Raw genomic sequence first — 19,216 nt, 5'->3', positions numbered from 1 at the left:
GTGTGTGTGTGTGTGTGTGTGTGTGTGTGTGTGTGTGTGTGTGTGTGAGAAAAACCAGGAGACAGCATGTAGGAGCTGGCTCTCTTCTCCCACCACGTGGGTTCCGGGGATTAAACTCAGGTCATAAGGCTGGACGGTAGGTGCCTCTACTCAATGGGGTATCCATCATACCTGTCCCTGCATAGCCTTTTGCACAGTTAACGTGCACATTTCTGTGCGTTTATGTGTGTAGCTGCCCTGTCTTCCGCTGTGTACTCTGTGAGGGTAGGTTGTGTTGCTCTGTTCTCCTGTGACGTGACATTATATGGGCTCAATATGTTTGTGAACCAGTTTAATAAACACTGGGAGGCACAGGGGTGGGAAGAAAATGGGCTCTGAGAGACCTGCTTTGAATTCTGGTTCTGTCTCTCTACTTGCGCGGCTTGAGTAAGTCACCTCCTTTCTGAGTTTCAGCTTGCTGTGACTTGTAGCTAATGGTGCTGCCATCTTGGAGAGATGTGAAACTATGTCAAATTCAATACAGTGGCCCAGTGTAAGGGGGTGGTTGTTATTATTGCTGCGTTTGTTGTTGCTTTGATCTACTTTGAGGGTTCCTGGGGGAACCTCATGCGGGATGGTGTACCCAGTGCTAGGTGCATTCCCTCTGTCGTCTGTGGACCCCATGGCGTCATGGCAGCAGCCTTCATGATGTGCCCTGGTGCTATCTTACAGAGCGTGAAGGAGGGGAGTGAGAAGCCTCGTGGAGCACGCGCTGCAGACAAGTCTGGCTGGATCAAGAAGAGCAGTGGGGGGCTTCTGGGTTTGTGGAAAGACCGATACCTGCTGCTCTGTCAAGCCCAGCTGCTGGTCTACGAGAATGAGGTGAGAGCTCGCACGGCCCTGACAGCAGACAGGCCAGCAGGAGCACCAGCCTGGGGCTGGAAGGCTCGTCCCTCTTTTGCTTTGGTTTGTTTGGTTGCTTGTTTGTTTGGTTTGAGACAGGGTTCTACCATGGTAGCCTTGGCTGGCCTGGAAATTGCTCTGTAGACTAGGCTGACTGGCCACAGAGTCGTAGAGTTCCACCTGCCTCTGTCTCCTGAGTGCTGGAATTAAAGTTGCGAGCTGGCACGTTGCCCACCAGCACCACTTCACTGCTGACAGGCTTTGCCACCCTGGGCCAGGGTCTTAGCTCCTCCGGCTCTCCATGTGTGGTATGGGGATGATACTTCCAGGGTTTCTGGCTAAGGGTTCTGTGGCCATCTCTTCAGGGAGTGTGCGAGTCTCCTCAACTACCTACCTGTATCCTGGTACTTCCTGTTTTGGGCCAAGGCTTCATAGAAGTATTTGAAAAAAACTGGAGACTGTTTCAGTTAGCATTGGCACTGAAAATACCAGTTAACCCTTATTCTTCATATTTTTTTGAAGTTTTTTGTTTTATGTGTATGAACATTTGCATGCAGGTATATATATATATATGCACTGTGTGTCTAGTGCTGTCTGAGGCCAGGAGAGGGCGTCAGAGTCCCTGGATCTGAAATTACAGGTGCTTGCAGTGGGTGCTGGAAAGCAAACCTCAGTCCTCTGAGAGACCAGCAAATGCTTTTGTATCCAGGCCCCTCTTTCTATTTATTTATTTATTTACTTATTTATCTATCTATTTATTTGTTTATTTATTTATTTATTCATTCATTCATTCATTCATCTATCTATCTATCTATCTATCTATCTATCTATCTATCTATCTATCTATCTATCTATTTATTTTTGAAACAAGATCTCACTGTTCTGCCCTGGCTGTCCTAGAACTCCCAGTGTAGATCAAGCCGGCCTCACAGACCCACCTGTTTAGGCCTCCTGAGTGCATCTTGCTTATCAGCCTCTTCTGGCAAGTTCCTAAGTGCCCTGGGCCAAGAAAGCCCAAGTAACCTGATCGAAGGGTTTCAAGAAGTTGCCTTTGAGGAGACACCAGGCAACGGTGTGCAGGCCTTTAGGAGGTAGAGGCAGATGGATCTGTGAATTTGAGGCCAGCCTCATCTCCAGATTGAGTCCAGGACAGCCAGAGCTACACAGTTGAAAAACCAAAAATCAAAAAACAAACAAAACAAAACAAAAACCCAGAAGCTTGTCCAGCCTGCGTGAGTTTCCAGGAGTCAGGACAACAGAGACACTGTGGGAGAACTATGAGGAATGACTATGCGCAGACAGCCTCCAGATGTTCTGTATTTACCAAATTAGGATGTGCCACAGCTGGGAAAGTGACAGTCGAGGGATATTTTTATTAGGAAGAAAAAGGGGAGATATATTTTTTTTCTGTGCCAGCTGCTGCAGGAGTTGAAGGAAAGGTTCTCAGCTGTCAGCTCATCAGGCACTGCCGTGCTTATCCTAGACTGCCTCTCCAAATCTGGCCACAGCTGGGAAGCAGGAAGAGTCTCACATTCCCTAAACGTGAAACATCCAAATCGCATTAAAAAAATCATATTAAAAACTTAAATGTAATTCCAGAAACCTAGCACCCAGGGATAGGAGCTTGGCCCAGGAGAAGGAATTGAGAAATGCTTATTAGTTCAATTCCTCTTTCTGATGTAAGGAACCAGGCGAGTGTGGACGGCTCTTGGCTGTTGCTCTGTTGTCAGAGGCAGATGTTCCAAAAAATGCTGCCCCCGCCCAGTGCCTCCTGCTTTATCCTTTCCTCTGAACTGCAGAAGGCCCTGGATGATTCAGCACTTCGGGTGTTGAGTTGTCCCAAGCCAGGCAGCCTTGGGGAGCTGGGTGGTGAAGATGGACTGAATTTGTTCCTAAGAAGACAATACAACAGGCCAGCAGTGGTCCTCTGAGAGGAGTGCTGCTGTTACTGAGTTTCCCCTGGGTGCCCAGGAGGACTTGGGCGATCTTACGCTAGGCTGGGCACCGTTCTAGCAGACTGGTCCTATTATGTCTTTTAATTATTTATTTGGTTTTTTTTTTTTTTTTTGAAGTCAGGGTTTCTCTGTGTAGCCCTGTCTGTCCTGGAGCTCACTCTGTAGACCAGGCTGGCCTCAAACTCACAGAGATCCACCTGCCTCTGCCTCCCTGTGTACTACCACCTTCTGTCATTTTTTTTTTTTTTTTTTAAGGCAGGATTTTGTGTGGCCCCAACTAGCCTTGAACTAGCTGCTAAGGATGTTCTTGAATTTCTAATTCTCTTGCCTCCCCTTCCCAAGTGCTGGGATTATAGTGTGTGCCGCTGTGCTGGCTCATTGTTATGATGTCAGCCTGACAGAGGCTAAAGTCATTTTGGGAGAGGGAACCTCAGTTAAGAAAATGCCACCACCAGACTTGCCTATGGGCAGGCCTGTGGTTCATTTTCTTGCTTAATTATTGATGTGGCTGGGCCATCCCAAAGCTAGTGGGCAGGTAGTCCTGGGTGCTATATAAAAGCAGGTGAGCAAACCATGGAGAGCAAGCCTGTAAGCAGCGTTTCTCCGTGGCCTCCATCAGCTCCTAAATCCAAGCTTCTTGTTCCTGCCCTGACTTCCCTGAATGATGGACTTCAAGTTGCAAGATGAAATAAACCCTTTCCTCCCCAAAAGTTGCTCTGGGTCATGATGTTTATCACATGATAAACTGAGACAGCTGCCAAGCCTAGTGACCTGAATTCAATCCCCAGGTCCCATATGGTAGAAGGAGAGAAGTGACTGAAGTTGTTAGCCCTTAAGACAACCACCCTGCCTGGTGTGTGTGAGGCTGAGGATCAGGCCAACGGCTTTGTATATTCTAAACGAATGTTCTAGCACCAGAGTGTGGCTTCAGCCTCTGTAGTTCTCTCTTGAGAGCTCCTGCCTATGGAGTGCCACTGGGGGAGCAGAAAGGAGACATACAGCCTTGAACTCACAGAGGTCTGCCTGCCTCCGCCTCTGCCTCCTGAGCGCTGGGACTGAAGGTGTGTGCCATCAGTGCCTGACAAAATAAATCTTAAAACAACAACAAGAAAACACTTGGCCAAAGACCAAGGTGGAAAAGTCATGGGACCTAGTTGGGAACTTACTACAATTGTTTTGCTAAACAGACACGTCATCAAACTGCTTTTTTTGTTTTATTTGTTTGTTTCTTGAGTCAGGGTTTCTCTGTGTGTAGCCTTGGCTGTCCTGGACTCACTTTGTAGACCAGGCTGGCGTCAAACACACAGAGATCTGCCTGCCTCTGCCTCCCAGCTGCTGGGATTAAAGGTGTGAGCCACCACTGTCAAACAGCCTTTTAAATATATGTTTATCAGCCATAGTTTAGTGCTGCTCTCTGCCTTGGTCAGAGAATTTGTTTACAGTGGCAAATGTTAATGCAGAGTGAAAACTGATCAAAGTGCTAAGAGTAAGTAACTGTTGAGTGCTCAGCCTTAGACAGGTCATCTGTGTCAATCCCTTTGAGGATCAGAGAACATCAGAGAAGTGGCGTGGAAAGAATGTCAGGGCCAGAGGATGGGAAGGTGCGCTGTAGCCCGTGTCTTCTTCTCACGATATGCAGCCATAAACTCACAGCAGCCGTGCTTACCTGCAGAAGACTATCCCACGGGACTAGGCCCACCAACATTCTGTCTGGGGATCATGAGGCCCCACCTATGAGGAGCTAGGACAGTGAGTGGTGGCTGGGGAAGGAGCAGTCGTATTCCTGGATGGTATAGCCACTGCTAAGATGCCCTACTCATCGCCATTTCAGCAACCCTCGTTAAATGCAGTGGGGCACACACATACCCTCCCCCCCACACACACACACCACACGCAAAACATACTGGGTATGGTTGCACACACCTTTAGTTTCATTATGTGAGAGAGGCAGAGGCAGGAGGATCTCTTGAGTCTGAGGCCAGCTTGGTCTACATACTGAATTGCTAGCCAGCTAGGGCTACACAATGAGACCCTGTCTCAAAAAAACAAACAAACAAACAAAAACATTTACTTTTGAATGAATGTTTGCCTACGTGTGTGTGTGTGTGTGTGTGTGTGTGTGTGTGTGTGTGTGTGTACATGCCTGGTGTCTGTGGAGTTCAGAAGTCAACTGATCTCCTGGGACTGGACTTAGAGATGTTTATGAGCCACGGTGTAGATGCTGGGAACTGAACCCAGGTTCTCTGCAAGAGCAACAATTGTTCTTAACCTCTGAGCCATCTCTCCAGACCATGACAGGTTTATAATATCAGATACGAATTATCTTCTGTAGAGCAGGCCTCAAATCCAGTCAGAAAGAAGCTGATTATACTTCTAACAGTTGGGACACTAGCGCACCAGTGAACACATCTTGCCTGGCAGATTGAGCTGTAGCTGAAAAAGACCACGGATGACCGTTTTCTCTCAGCAGTCCACATATGGAACCTAGCTCAATGGGAGGCAGCCTTGCGCTCAGTTCCATAATTTCTCTGTCCCACAGCCAAAGAGTGTGGTGTCTTTAGCAGGTTTGGGTGTTCTTAAAAGCCTCGAGGCTCCTGAGATTGAGTATGTCTGGCCTAAAGCAATTGTTTTCAGGGATTTACTTACACCAGGGTCACCAGGAGTGATAGTTAAAGTTCATATTGTCCCCTACACTCAGGGAGGCAGAGGCAGGTGGATCTCTGTGAGTTCCAGGCCAGCCTGGTCTACATAGTAAGTCCAGGACAAATATATAGAGAAATCATGTCTCAAAAACCAAAACAAAAAATAAAAAGAAGGCATCAGTCAACCCTGTGTGGTGGTGTACTCTTTCAGTCCCACTGCTTACAAGGCAGAGCAGGTGGAGCTCTGTGAATGTGAAGCCAGCCTGGTCTACATAGCACATTCCAGCCATCCAGCCCACACACACCATAAACACACAGACACTCCACACACAGGACCTGCTTCTGCTTCCCAGGAAGTTGTGCCATCTGGGTCACCTCCAGAAGAGGAAACCAGCTGACCACTTTGAGGGATAGCTTATTCCAGGCAGCTTGCCCAAGAGCTAGCCTATGCCCCAAAGCCTTCTAGTGTCAGGGCTGGCAGGCAGGAAGTTTAGAAGGCAGTCTGGTGTTGTGTGACAAAAATTTTCCTAGGGAGACGAAACACACTCATCTGCTCAACTCAGATAGGCAGACCAAGGACCACCAAAGACCAGCTTGGCGAACCATGAGTTTTATTGTGGTTACTTACTTACAGGAATGTGGGTGAGGGCTTACTTACAGGAGCAGAAACAGCTCAAAGACAGCTGCATCACCAAGGCTTCTGTGACAGCTCACAAAAGCTGGCACACCACACAGCCAACAAGGTGCCTGACAGGTTGGAGAGTGTCCTCTCCGGGTGCCTCAAGGGGTCTAAGCCTCTTCCAGCCAGCTTTTCTGGTCTGAGCATCTTCTTTGCAGCTGGGCTATGCTTATTCTGCAAGAGGGGCCTGGTGAATCCTGTCGGTTTCAGAGAGTTCCCCAAGCTTTTCTTTTCCCCCTTATTTACGTCCCTGCTTACGGAGTTCCCTGCAGAATGGAATGTTTTGATCTGGGAGGAGACTGTCACAACTGGCCCCAGGTAGAGACTAGGCACTGTTTGGCCACTGGCCTTACAAAGTGATGAAGCCAGAGTGACAGGCCGGTGGAGGGGGGATGTTCGAATGCCCTTGCGTTACATGTGGCTTTCAGCCCTGGGTAAGGGGCCCCTCTGCCTAGCTAGCAGTCAGGACGGGGAGATGTCAAGTGAGGGCGCCGACTCAGGATCATGGCTGAAAGCCGTGAGCCCGTGTGTCAGCTTCACACTCTTCTTGGAGAGCTCTTGCTGTGTTTCACCATGTCCTATATCCTTCGAGGCTGCCTCTTCCACAAAGCTCCGCCTGGCCGCTGTTCCTGCAAGAGCCTCTGGCATCCTTTCCTCCTGCTTCCTAGCTTCTCCTATTTCTGCGTCTGGTCTCAGGCCCACTGGGTCCAACCCTTAGGCACAAACCCACCCCCAAACTGACTATCCTGCTCCTTACCGGGATGCTGAACTTGGTGGACCCCTACCAGCCAGCACGGCTGGCACCATTTCCTTGCCGGGGCCTGAATACCACATCTTGGTGATAAGATAGTCTTGCTGAATAGGATCAGAGTCTGGGATATATATTCAATGACGGAGGCTCTTGGTGAGTCCAGCGCTCACCAGCCTTCTTCTTTTGTTTCTCTCTCCCCCCAGGATGAGCAGAAATGTGTAGAGACGGTGGAACTTGGGAGCTATGAGAAATGCCAGGATCTCCGTGCTCTCCTCAAGCGGAAACACCGCTTTATCCTGCTTCGATCCCCAGGGAACAAGGTAGGGGTGATCCTGAAGGCTGCATCCCTCCAAGCCGGGATCTGCTGGGGAAGAAAGCAGGCTGGGCCCCGATGGGCAGTCTGCAGGTTCCCTATTAGGCTGGCTGAGGCTTAGATCCAGCAGCAGCCCCAGCTTGAACCTTCTGCCTGTTTGTCTCAGAAGTTCTCCAGCCCTGGGTGGTTGGGGCTTTGCTGGAAACTCTCCCTTTCTCAGCCCTGAGATGACCACTGCAGGCACTGGGAGGTAGACCCTGAATTCTGGACACAAGAGGCCCAGGCTGATAGAGAAAAGCTGTGGATAAGCTCTACCTGACCAGGCCTTCAGTACCCAGACAGAGTCCAAAGCAGAGGCGAGAATCTGCCGTCCCCTCGAGCCTTCCTTCCAGGCTCTCTTGGGACCAGAGCTGAGAGACCCACAGCCCTAGCTTTTCCCCTGTTGTGATTTCCTTCCCTGCCTGAGACTTTTTCCTTTAGGTACAAGTGAAGTTTGTACCACTTAAAATTATTTCTAGGTTTATTTTTATTTTATGTGTGTGAGTGTTTGCCTGCATGTATGTCATGTATGTTTGCACGCCACAGGCATGTCTAGTACCTTGCAGAGGCCAGCTTGTCAGATTCCCCTGAAAATGGAGTTCTAGGTGGTTGTGAGCTCCTGTGTGGATGCTGAGAATCAAACCCAGATCCTCCTCAAGAACAGCCAGTGCTCTTCACCACTGAGCAGCTCTTCTGCCTTCGTAGCTCTTTTCCCTGAGGAAGTCTGCGGGGCACAGTTTCAAGGATGTCAGAAGGGAGCTCAGATTGAACCTGGCCAAAGTGCATAGGACCACACACCTCCCAAACCTTTCTACACCATGGAGGGCCTGTCAGGAAGGCTTCATCTCGGGAGCTGGGAGAGGGGGACGGGGCTGGTCTGGGCCTACCGGAGCCATCCTGTTTCTCTCCCAATTTAGAAGTTAGGAGCTTGGTCTTCTGTGGCCCCTGTGGTCCTGGATGCTGGAAGTGATTGTAGTGCTTTACTTTCCTCATAGTCTGTGCTACCCAAGTATGTATTACCAAGATAGGGGCAGGAGGCTGGGCCCAGGTTCATCTGATATCTATGGCTCAGGGTACTTTGAAGACAAGAGAATGGTTGGTCTTTCAGGCCCTGGCTGCAACCCTTTCCTTATCCTAGAGATGGGCTGCCCCTCGGAGCAGGTGCGAAGTCTGTGTTTAAGAGGCTCAGAGCACGTTGCACACAAAGGCCAGGACTTTGGTTTGCCTGTGCATGTGCAGGTCTCACTTGACCATGTCAGGGTCATTGTGTGTGTCTTTTGTGGATGTGAGGTGACAGGAGATGCTGCTTCTTTGTCCTTTGCCCGTGTCACCTACTTCGGCAGCTGTGAGAATCCGCCAGCGGTGTGCTGGGTGGGTTGCGCAGGTCCAGTAGGACAACAGCCCTTCAGAGAAACCTGTTTATACAGCTGCTCTCTCCGCTTCTGTGGTGACAGCCTCCCTCCCACCCCTTAGCCCTTCCAAGAGCTGAGATTGGTTCTGGGTGACTGGGAACATGGCTGGAGCCTGTGTGATGGCCGTGGAGACGAAAGAGCAACCAGGCCCCCGCTCACAGCCCTTTGACCCTCATCATAGCACACTAGAGTGGGCTCCCCAGAGGTCCTCACATCCTCATCTGTGCCTGCTTTTCCCATCGCCCTGGGTGTTCCCCAACTTCCTTGTGGCCTCTAGCTGGCCGGGAGGTCATGTGACCCTGGCTGTCTGCTCCTGAGGCTGCCTTTTTTCCTCTCTAATCAAATAAACAAAGACTCCAGTGTCCTGCGTGCCCCACTCCCCCCTGCGGCTACATCCCCACGCCCCTGTCCATGAGGTCACAGACAGCGGCTGCCAGGAAGCAGGGTGGCCACTGCTGGGCCCTGCTGCCCTGCTGGTCTCAGCCAGCTTGGCCCTTTCCTCTTTCCGGCCTCCTCTTCCCCTCCCCCCCTTCCTCTCTGCCATTCTGCCCTTCCCCCTTTCCCAGGCCTTGGCTGCCTGTTCTGCAGCCTTTCCTATTAGCATGGATTCTCCTGGCAGAGCGAGCCTGTGTTGATAGAGCTTCTTCAGAGGGCTTGTGGCATGGAGCTGTAGCCCGAGCCCACCAGGCGGAGCTTGTTGGTGCTCATTCTAATTGTCCCTATGACAGTCACCCCTGTGGAATGCCTCCCTCACTGAGTAAGGATTACACAGACTTTATGATAGAACTGGATCGCTAGGACCAGTTGTGTTCTCACATCCTGGTGAGCCCATTGGCCAGCCCAGGAGGTTTTCCCTGAGGCCATATCTCTACTAGGGAGCCAGCACCCTTCTCCACAGCCTGTGAGTGGAGGACTGGGACACAGGCAGAGAAGGGAAAACTGAGGCCAAGTAGTTCTGTTCTCAGCCCTCTGAGGCCAGAGAAAGAGCTTAGCACCTGACCCCCTCCCTGCTCCACTCCTGCAGTTGCAAAGTTCCACTGTGTGTTTCTCAGCCTGCACCAGGGAGGGGACCCCAAAGGCTCAGAACCCCTAGGGGTAGCAGGGGTCACAGGGCTGGCCTAGCTGCTTAGCACATCACAGGATTGGGGGGGCCTCTGTAGCCTCCGTGTGCAGGTGGTCTCTCTCTAAGCCCCCCGAAGTCCTGAAGGCTGAGAGGAAGTTGCCAAGGTGCCCTAGGACTTCTGACTTAACTGTAGATCTGCTGCCAGGATCTAATTTAGCCTGGTCATGCAAATGAGCATTTGGCTGTGGCTGGCATGGAGTGGGGACCTAGGGTCCTGTATGAGGAGGAGGTGGTGCTGCCAGGAGGAAGTTATATAATGAGGAGGCCAGACCAAGTGCACTGCACTGTGGGGTTACATAACTGACGGGCAGAGTGGCAGGAGGCGCTATATAATACCAAGGTGGAGGATGGCAAGCTGGCCACACCAGAGAGAGCTAGGGCATCCTGAGGTCAGAGAGTAGGCCTTGGTCCAGAGACAGGGTAAGGGAAGTAACCTAGAGCTAATTCATTCACCCATTGTCTCATTCACCCACTAAGTAAATATCTACTATGTGCCGAGGGCCAGTTCCTTCTTATATTGTCTTATTCATCCACCAACTACTCATTGAACACCTACTGTGTACCTTAGTTTTGATCATGTTTAATATTGCTTTTGTAGTAAAACATGTTATCCCATATTACAGATCAGAAAAGCAAGACTGGCCAGGTGAAGGCTGGGGTACCACGTATACTCATTCTAGTCAGCTCCAGATTTAGGACTTTGGGTACTTTTTTTTTTAAGGCAGTCTAATATTGACAAACTGGCCTTCAACTTCTAATTCTCCTGCCTCTGCCTCTGCCTCCCAGTGGCTGGGATTGAAGGCAGGGGGCTTGGTGCTTGCATAGCAGTAACTAAGCTACCAGTAACTAAGCTCCATCCCCAGCCTTAGAGAAATCTTTTTACAACAATTTTGTTGCTGAAGAGATGGCTCAGTAGTAAAGTTTATACTGCGCTACGTACAAGAACTCAGATCCCCAGCCGGATGCCATGGCACATGCCTGTAATCCCAGCACCACACAAACCAGGTGAGGCAGAGGCAGGCGGAGCTCTGTGAGTTCGAGGCCAGCCAGGTCTACAAAGCGAGTCCAGGACAGCTAAGGCTACACAGAGAAACCCTGTCTCAAAAAACCAGGGGGGAAAAAAAAAAGAATTCAGCTCCCTGATAAGCCTAAAAACCAGATGGGTATAATGCCTGTAATCCCGCTGTGTGGGAGGCAGAGACATGGAACCCCTAAAGCAAGCCGGCTAGCCAGTCAGCTGAATTGGCAAGCTCTGGGTTGCACAAGAGACCCAGCTGCGAGTACATAAGGCAGAGCGTGAACAAGGGAGGCACTGGATCTCAGGCCTGACATCAGCCTTCCTAACACACACAAACGCACACACACATTTCAACACCCACGTGAACATACAGACACATTAGTGCTTCAAAACATATGTGAGCATGCAGCACACACCCCATATATCTGTACAAGTGCAAGAAAAAAAAAGCAAGGTCTCACTGTGCAGCCCCAGCCCCTGGCTGGCCTAGAATTCTATGTAGACCAGAGTGGCTTCAAACTCACAAAGATCTGACACGCACCATCATTCCTGACCAGAATTTCCATAACTATTTTGAGCAAACGGTTCAGAGGCATTAAATTCACTCTTCATGCGTCTCATTTCATCATCACCATCCTTCTTCAGAACTCTTGAAACTGCAACTAACTCCATTAAATGAGGCTCCCATTCTCCTTCCAGTCCTGGCAGTTGCCACTCTGCCTTCTCGCTCTGATCTTGGTTTTTCTAGGCACCACATAGCCACGTGGTCGGTCTCCATCTCTTTGTGCTTATTTCACCAGGCATTGTTTTACTTACTTATCCTATCCTGAGCAGTCTTATGAAGCAGAACCAGTCCCAAGCCCTTTCTACAGAGCAAGGCTGATCCCTCCAGGCCTCTGGAAGCTTCAGGCTAGAGGGGGGACTCCTTTCTTGTTGCATGCCCTCCCCACTTAAAGCCCAATGCCAGAACTGCTGTAGGCCATTTAGGGTTTACTTTGGAATCTGGGTTGGGATGCTTCCTAAAGACCCCAAATGTGAGCCCTAAAAATATCTGCCATCCTCCCCACCTGTCTCTCATAGGTCAGTGACATCAAATTCCAGGCCCCCAGTGGGGAAGAAAAGGAATCCTGGATCAAAGCTCTCAATGAAGGGATCAACAGAGGCAAGAACAAGGCTTTTGATGAGGTATGAGGGTGTGGTCCTTGGATGGTTCTTTGTTTTCAGACTGTTCCTACCTCACTCCAAACCGCCCCTCAGTTCTGTCATTGCTACAAACACTGGGACATACTTCATTTCATCTCCCAAAAGACCTTCAAAGTGGGTGGTAATATCCAATTTCTACCTATAAAACCAAGGTGTAAGTAAATCAAGTAATTTTTTTTTTTTTTAATACATGATTTCACTTTATAACCCCAGGCCTTGGCTGAGACAGAATGTCAGCTTGAACATTCTGACCTTGAACTCTCCATGTAGCCAAGGATGACCTTGAATTTCTGACTCCCCTGCGTCCACCTTCAAATGCTGGGATTACAGGCCTACGCCACGAGGGCTGCTTTTATGAGGGCTGTAGATGGAAGCAGGACTTCTGCGTGCTAGACCAGCGCTCTGCCAGCTGAGCCACATTCCCAGCCCTTAAGTAATTTGTTTTAAAGTAAAGAGTACGTGGTCTGGGAGCAGAGCTGTGGTGGAGCATCTGCACAGGGCTTGGGCTCAGTCACCCACACAAGGGGGAGACACAGCACACACAGGTGGTGGGTGGAATTTAACTGGCTGCTCTGTGTAGCCTTCCAGCCAGCCACAGGGGGTAAACAGTGGCAGTCCCAGGCCAGAGGGTGAGCTTGGTGTCCATGGGTTTCTCTGTATAGCCCTGGCAGTCCTAGCACTTGCCCTGTAGACCAGGCTGGCCTTGAACTCAGAGATCTGCCTGCCTCTGCCTCCCAAGTGTTGGGATGGAAGACACAAGCTACCACTAGCCTCTGAGCACCTTCTTCAGTTGGCCTACGAAGCCTGGGCCACGCAGGGTCTCCCTGACTATTCCTTCTATTCCTGAGGCTCCTGTACTGTAGTGGTGACTATGGCATTAGTTACTTAGAAAAAGTCAGGCTAGGACTGAGTGGGTAGGGTGTCCCATGGGGCCAGGGTCTCCTAGGAAAGCTCAGCCTTTGACATCATGGGTCCTTAGTTGTTTGGGCCAAAATGTATTTTAAAGACAACTTGGATGGTAGGAGATGAGGCTTGAGAGGACCCCCTTCCCCAGCAGGTCTCCTGGCTCCCAGCCTGTGAGTCCTCTATTCATTCACCCACATCACCGTGTCAAGCTCAGCCTTTTGCTAGGTGAGAAAAATGTTCCAATATGGGGGAATGGATGGTGAGCCACAGTGTAGATGTTGGAGAGGCCACAGAAGCCATGGCCTCACATAGGTCATTGGCAGTTTTGGCAGATTCCCTCTGTTCCTCAGTGGACCATAGGAACATGCAGTTCTGTTGTTCAGAGTCCAGATCTCCCATGTGCTGTGACCACCTTTCCTGACTCAGAGAGCAGATACTCCCCTCCACACAGTCAGGTCCAGCCATAGAGGCCCTGCCCTTTCCTGGCCTGGGCATGGCCTTGGGAGAGTAACAGAGGTCAGGGTAAGACTTAATGCATGCTAGATACCAGAGGATCATGATCTGGCATTCCCCTCCTGCCCCAGCTGAACACCAAACAACCTCAGGGCTGCTTAGGGATTTGTCTTGGACTGAGAACCTATCTTTGGGCAGGAAGGCTGAACGGAAGAAGAGAGCTGCTGAGAGTGGAAAAGCTTAAGACTCAGCAGCGGGAACACCCGTGACAGTGTAGACACAGAGAGAAGCAGAGGTCCCCAGTCAGGAGACTCTTGGGGTGAGGGCTCGGACCTTGACTCTTAGTCTGGGCAGTGGGTATTTCCTACTCTTCCTAAGGCCTGGCAAGGGACTCACCTGCTTCCAACTCCTTCCCAGGTAAAAGTAGACAAGACCTGTGCCCTAGAGCATGTGACACGGAACCGGGTACGTGGGGGCCAGCGGCGCCGGCCACCAACAAGAATCCACTTAAAGGAGGTACGCCTTCCCTCAGCTTCGATAATGAGCTATTCAGCTGAGCCTGGCATTCCAGGCCCTTAGGTGGGCAATCAGCACTCAGGCTAACCTGGAGCTGGGGCTTGCTATATGGTATGTGTGTAAGACGATAGAAGTGTCTGGACATCGGACAGGGACCTTGGACAGCAGAGAAACAGGGTTGGGAAGCTAGTACCCTTGATTTAGAGATCAGCTTCTGGCAGGAAAATAGACCTGTTCCTAGTTAGCTGTGACCAGTTTGGTGGTAGAGCAACCCCAGAAGATTGGGGCATGGGGACCATGGAGGAGAAAATGATTGTTTGTTTGTTTTTTAAGACAGGGTTTCTCTGTGTAGCCCTGGCTATCCTGGACTGGCTTTGTAGACCAGGTTGGCCTTGAACTCACAGAGCTCTGCCTGCCTCCGCCTCCCTGAGTGCTGGGATTACAGGTGTGCACCACCGTGGCCCATCGAGGAATTGGGTTTTAAGCTGACACTAGCTTAAATTCCAGCAGCACCAGCGTCAGTTGACAGTGAGAGCGACAGGGACTCTTGTTGGAGGAATTGACGTGAGCTGAGGCACCAGGCACAACAGTTTAGGTGTGCTGGTGGGCTCAGTTGGCTTGCAGATCAGGCTGGGGGTGAAGGGGGAGGACTTGTGGAGGCCTACAATGAAGGACTAAAGAAATGTTCCAGAGATGAGTTTGAGGTTCTTATTAGGGTGGATTTGGCCTGAAAGAAGGTTTGGGGTTCTGAAATGAAGGAAGGGTGATTCTAGGCTCCACCAGGGGTTGAAAAAGAAGAGAAAGAAACTGGCAATGCACAGTCGGAAGCAAAAGATGTCACAGGCCTGGATACAGGCAATTTGGAAAAGGCAAGGGGAAGGGGTAAGAAGTAGCCTCTAAAAGACTAGTAGAACCGACAGGGAGAGACTTTAAAGGCCAGGAAATGGAAGCAGAAGCAAGTGGACTTGAGGTGACTTGGGCTTAGGACTAGGGATATCAACCCGGGACCTGGTAGCAACAATAGCAAAGGAAAAACTGAGGAGATGGTAAGTGCTCACACTTGCAGCATATTTTCAGAGAAAAGGAATCAGTTTAGGGCTGCCGTGGTGTGTAGAGCCTCGGGCCCCTGAAGAGGGGGCCATAGGCAGGAAGGACACTGGGTCATTGGAAGGTTTGTTCTTGATATTAGCCTGTTCTTATCTGTCAGCTGAGAGAGAGAGTCACAGAGAGACACTGAGAAAGGGAGATCCAAGGGGAGGTGTGGGGTAGGTTGAAGTCCAGCCTTGGAGAAGAGACTCTCGTGAGAATTAGGGAGGGATCTGCCTCAGTAGTGGTTCCAGGTGTTGGCCAGACCATTCGGTGAATGTAAAAGAGTGTGAGGGTCTCAGCCAGGACTCTACCCACCCCACCCCATCTGAGGGACCTTGGAAGAGGCTTCCTGCTTAACCCTATCTCTGACCTGAAGCTCCTTGGGAAGGTCCCCACATTGTGAGGAAGGTCCAAGAATCAGGCTAAGTCAAGGGCTAAAAGACTGGACAGAGGTCTCCAGGCAAGCAGACATAGGCGAAGTTTGGTGGGGGGGGGGGGGGTTGGGGAAACCTATGTCTGACCTAGTGGCCAGCCAAGATGACATCTGGATACCGTCCCAACACCAGGTAGCCAGTGCGGCTTCTGACGGGCTTTCACGCCTGGACCTCGACGTCCCGGACAGTGGACCGCCAGTGTTTGCTCCTGTCAGTGATGACAGTGAAGACCAGCCTCAGGAGCCACCTCGGCCTCTCATGCCTCCTGTCAAGCCTTCCCCAGTACCAGAAACTTCCAGCGCTGATGACAGCATGGACACTCCTGCAGGAGACAGAGCTCCAACCCCTGTCTCAGCAAGTTCCGAGGCCAATCCTGAGAGCCAAAAGGATGCGGAGGCCCCAGCAGAGGGCAGTGACTCTAAGAGGCTCCCTAACAGCACCCTGTCTGAGAAACTGAAGGTGAGCTGGGAGAACCCCAGCCCAGAGGAGCCTCCTGCTCCTGAGAGTGTGCCCTCTTCTGAGACTCCAGAGGCTGCCCCCAGGGAGAGCAAAAAGCCCCCTGCACCCCCTCCCAAGATTCTTTCGGAGAAGATGAAGGTCTGTATGAGTGGGGTAGATGCTTCCAGTCTATCCCAGAATTCCGAGGCCCCTGAGACCCCTGCCCCAGGCCCGACACAGGTGTCTGTAAATGGTATGGATGCCGGTCCTGAGTCTGTTATGCCGTCCCAGGCCATGAGCATCCCTGGAACTGCCCTAAAGGATGCCAGAGCATCCCCAGCACCACCCTGCTGGGACTTGCCATCCCAGTTTCATCCTCGCTCCTCTTCCCTTGGGGACCTCCTCAGAGAAAGCCCTCAGCGTCCACAGCTGCCCAAGGAAAAGTTGTATCGGGCCCAGCTGGAAGTGAAGGTGGCCTCAAAACAGACAGAGAAATTGTTGAACCAGGTGCTGGGCAGCGAACCACCAGCTGTGTGTGCCGAGTCGCTGCTCAGCCAGGCTGTAGAGCAGCTGAGGCAGGCCACCCAGGTCCTGCAGGAAATGAGGGATTTGGGAGAGCTGAACCAAGAAGGCCCTGGGCTGGTGCAGAAACGGAAGGAGCTGGTGACCCTCTACAGGAGAAGTGCGCCCTAGGCCTGCCAAGCCGGAGGCACAAACTCACCTACCCCCACGTTCCCCCAGCTGTCTGTCACTGCCCAACTTTGCTAAGAAACGAGCTACAGCTCAGGCTGTAGACGCAACACCGGGCACATCAGGCTCGGCCAGGACTCCAGGCTCCTGATGTCCTTTCTACCCTACCCTGGCTGGTGCTGGCAGGAACCCCCTGGGGCTACCTGTTCAGGTCTCTTCTCTAGGCTCTGGGCTTGGGATGGAGCATGTAATCCTGTAGTCCATACAGTTGCTGCTCTGGGGCTTTGGCACTGGGCTCGGAGTTTCCAGGATGGCATCGCCTTTGCTCTCACCCCCAACAGTCTACATTCCTGACTTCTCTGTAGAGCACAGCTCTGCTGCCTGGGGCTCTCATCTCCTGGTCTCCAGGCAGCTCCCAACCAGCCACACCCACTTATTATGAGTAGCTGAAGGGGTCTTGGGTCCAGGCTGTAGAGTCATCTGTCATCCTAGTGAAGTCTGGCCTTTAGCTGGAGTCAGATGGGTAAGCATCTGGGTGAAGGAGCCATTTACTCTGGCTTGTTTCCCTTTCTGCAAACTGAGGGTCTTCTCCGAAGCGACCTTCCCCTTTGGAGAGCTGTGGCTTCCAGGGGAGGTAGGAACTCAGGCTTCCTGGTACAGTCTCAGCTCCTGGACCAGCTTCTGTCCAGCCTTGCACATTCCTGAAGATGAAAACTCTAGAGTGGCCTGTGCTAATATCGGAAAAACCTGAATGTGATTATCATTAATCAACCTTTAGAGCCCCTGCCCCCACCCCTGCCTTCTGTGCCTCCCAGATGGTATTTATCTGGGTCTCTGTGGTTCTTCCTCAGCTGGAGCAACTCTGATATCCACCCACTTTTCTTCACATGCTGGAGTCTGTGACAACTCCCCACCTATCAGGCCCCTGGAGGGCTGCCCCTCCTTAACTTCCAAATGTATTTCCTCCTCCCTCTCCCCTCCTCGCTTCCCCATTGCCCCTGCCTCTGGGAGCGATCCTAGAGTCTCTAACCCAGCTGCAGCAGCCAGCAGGACTGAGGCTGAAGCCTGGGTTGGGCACTGGGGGAGCGAGCCCTCACAGAGGATCTGCCCTGAGGATTCTGCATGTGCACTTTCATCTGCTGGAAGAGGAGGGTCACAGCAACACGATGGCCTTTCCACTCACCCCAGTGCCCACCAAGGCCTGCCAGCCAGTGCCGGTCAATGCCTTCCTTACTGTACTGTCACTTTCTTTCTGTGGGTAGTGGGCGAGGGCAGAGTAAGCCACCATGGCGTGGCTCATGCCCCCACTCCCGTCAGCCTCAAATCATACTCCTGGGGCTCCCATGCCAGCCTGCCTTTACCTCCGTCTCCTGTACAAGACAAGAATGTCCTCAGGTGTCCAGTCCTGATCCCCTGCCATCTTGGGAACAGTCGTCCCTACAGCAGAAAGGGTGCTGGACTTCTGCCAGGTCACCTGTTTCCAGGAATTAGAGCCCCAGTCTGTGCTGTCAAGTGACTAGTTGTGGGAATAGTCCTTGGGACTACTACCTTAGTGGCCAAATGCTATTGGTTGCCATGGTGGGCTGGGTTGGGGTAGGGGCTGCACAGGACTGCCTCCCTGCCACCATGGAAGGGGGCATGCAGCGTCTTCTGCTTATGGTCCATCTTTCTTGAAATTTGGCAATAAATCTCATTTTATGGAAAACTCTGCATGAAGCCTGTACGTTGCTGTGGGGCCTGCCTAAGGCTGGCCTCCTGGGAGTGAAGGGCTTGTGGCAGTGGCTCAGCAGACTTCTAAACTCACTTCTGGAAAAGTAGTCATCATGGTCACTTAAACATTGAAATACATACTTTAAAAAAAAAAAAAAAAAGCAATCTAAGCCAGGCGGTGGTGCACGCCTTTGATCCCAGCACTCAGGAGGCTGAGGCAGGAGGATCTCTGAGTTTCAGGCCATCCTGGTCTACAGAGTGAGTTTGAATATACAGTGATAACAACAGCAGACTGTAGTCCTGGCTGTCCTAGAACTCTATAGACTAGGGTGGCCTCAAACTCACAGAGCTTCGTATTTCTGTCTCCCGAGTTTTGGGATTAAAGGCATGCACCATTACACCCAATACTTAATTTTTTCCTCCCCACCGTTTTTTGAGGCCAAGTTTTACTGTGTGGCTTAGAGGACAGCCCTCCCGCATTAGCAACAGACCTATTTTGAGTCTGGGGTTTTGTCATGACTAGGTGGAGGTTAGAAATTCCCAGCTGGAAGATTACAGGGGAGGTCACAGTCTCTCAGGCCATCCCATCTGGAGATCCGTGACATCTTGTGCCTCAGTGATGATGTTCTTGCGGGGGATGGAGCCCTTGACCTTGCATGTGCCGTAAGTATTTGTATCACCGTGGGGCTCCATCCCCACCATCACTGTTTATTTTCATCACCTGAGCAACAACTCTTGATTTTTTATTTTACTGAGTTATCCTTCCTTCTTTCTTTCCTTCCTTCCTTCCTTCTCTCTTTCTCTCTCTCTCTCTTTCCTTCTTTCTTTGTTTTCCTTTTGCAACTAACAAGTATTCCAGAAGATATCGAACACCAAGGACATACGTTGTACCTCATTGCAGGGTCCCCCAGTGCCTACTGATGATGATTGCTGAACAGGTGTTTGCCTCAGTGATTCCAAAAT

The 19,216-nt window shown here is 51.2% G+C and overlaps 1 protein-coding gene across 1 annotated transcript in view; it reads left to right on the top strand.

Annotated features, from left to right (window-relative positions):
* Plekho2 (pleckstrin homology domain containing O2) overlaps positions 1-18,247 on the top strand; it is a 23,794-nt gene extending 5,547 nt beyond the window's left edge. The window contains exons 2-6 of the mRNA XM_055598817.1: positions 712-861; positions 7,113-7,229; positions 11,895-11,999; positions 13,794-13,892; positions 15,548-18,247. Coding sequence (XP_055454792.1) covers positions 712-861; positions 7,113-7,229; positions 11,895-11,999; positions 13,794-13,892; positions 15,548-16,546 — 1,470 coding nt within the window. The 3' untranslated portion in view covers positions 16,547-18,247. The remainder of the gene's footprint in view (positions 1-711; positions 862-7,112; positions 7,230-11,894; positions 12,000-13,793; positions 13,893-15,547) is intronic.
* Positions 18,248-19,216: the final 969 nt, after the last annotated feature.

The sequence above is a fragment of the Psammomys obesus genome, unplaced genomic scaffold, assembly GCF_907164565.1.
Source record: "Psammomys obesus unplaced genomic scaffold, mPsaObe1.curated_primary_1811, whole genome shotgun sequence".
Classification (NCBI taxonomy): Eukaryota; Metazoa; Chordata; class Mammalia; order Rodentia; family Muridae; genus Psammomys; species Psammomys obesus.
This window is presented reverse-complemented; position numbering and strand designations above follow the sequence as displayed.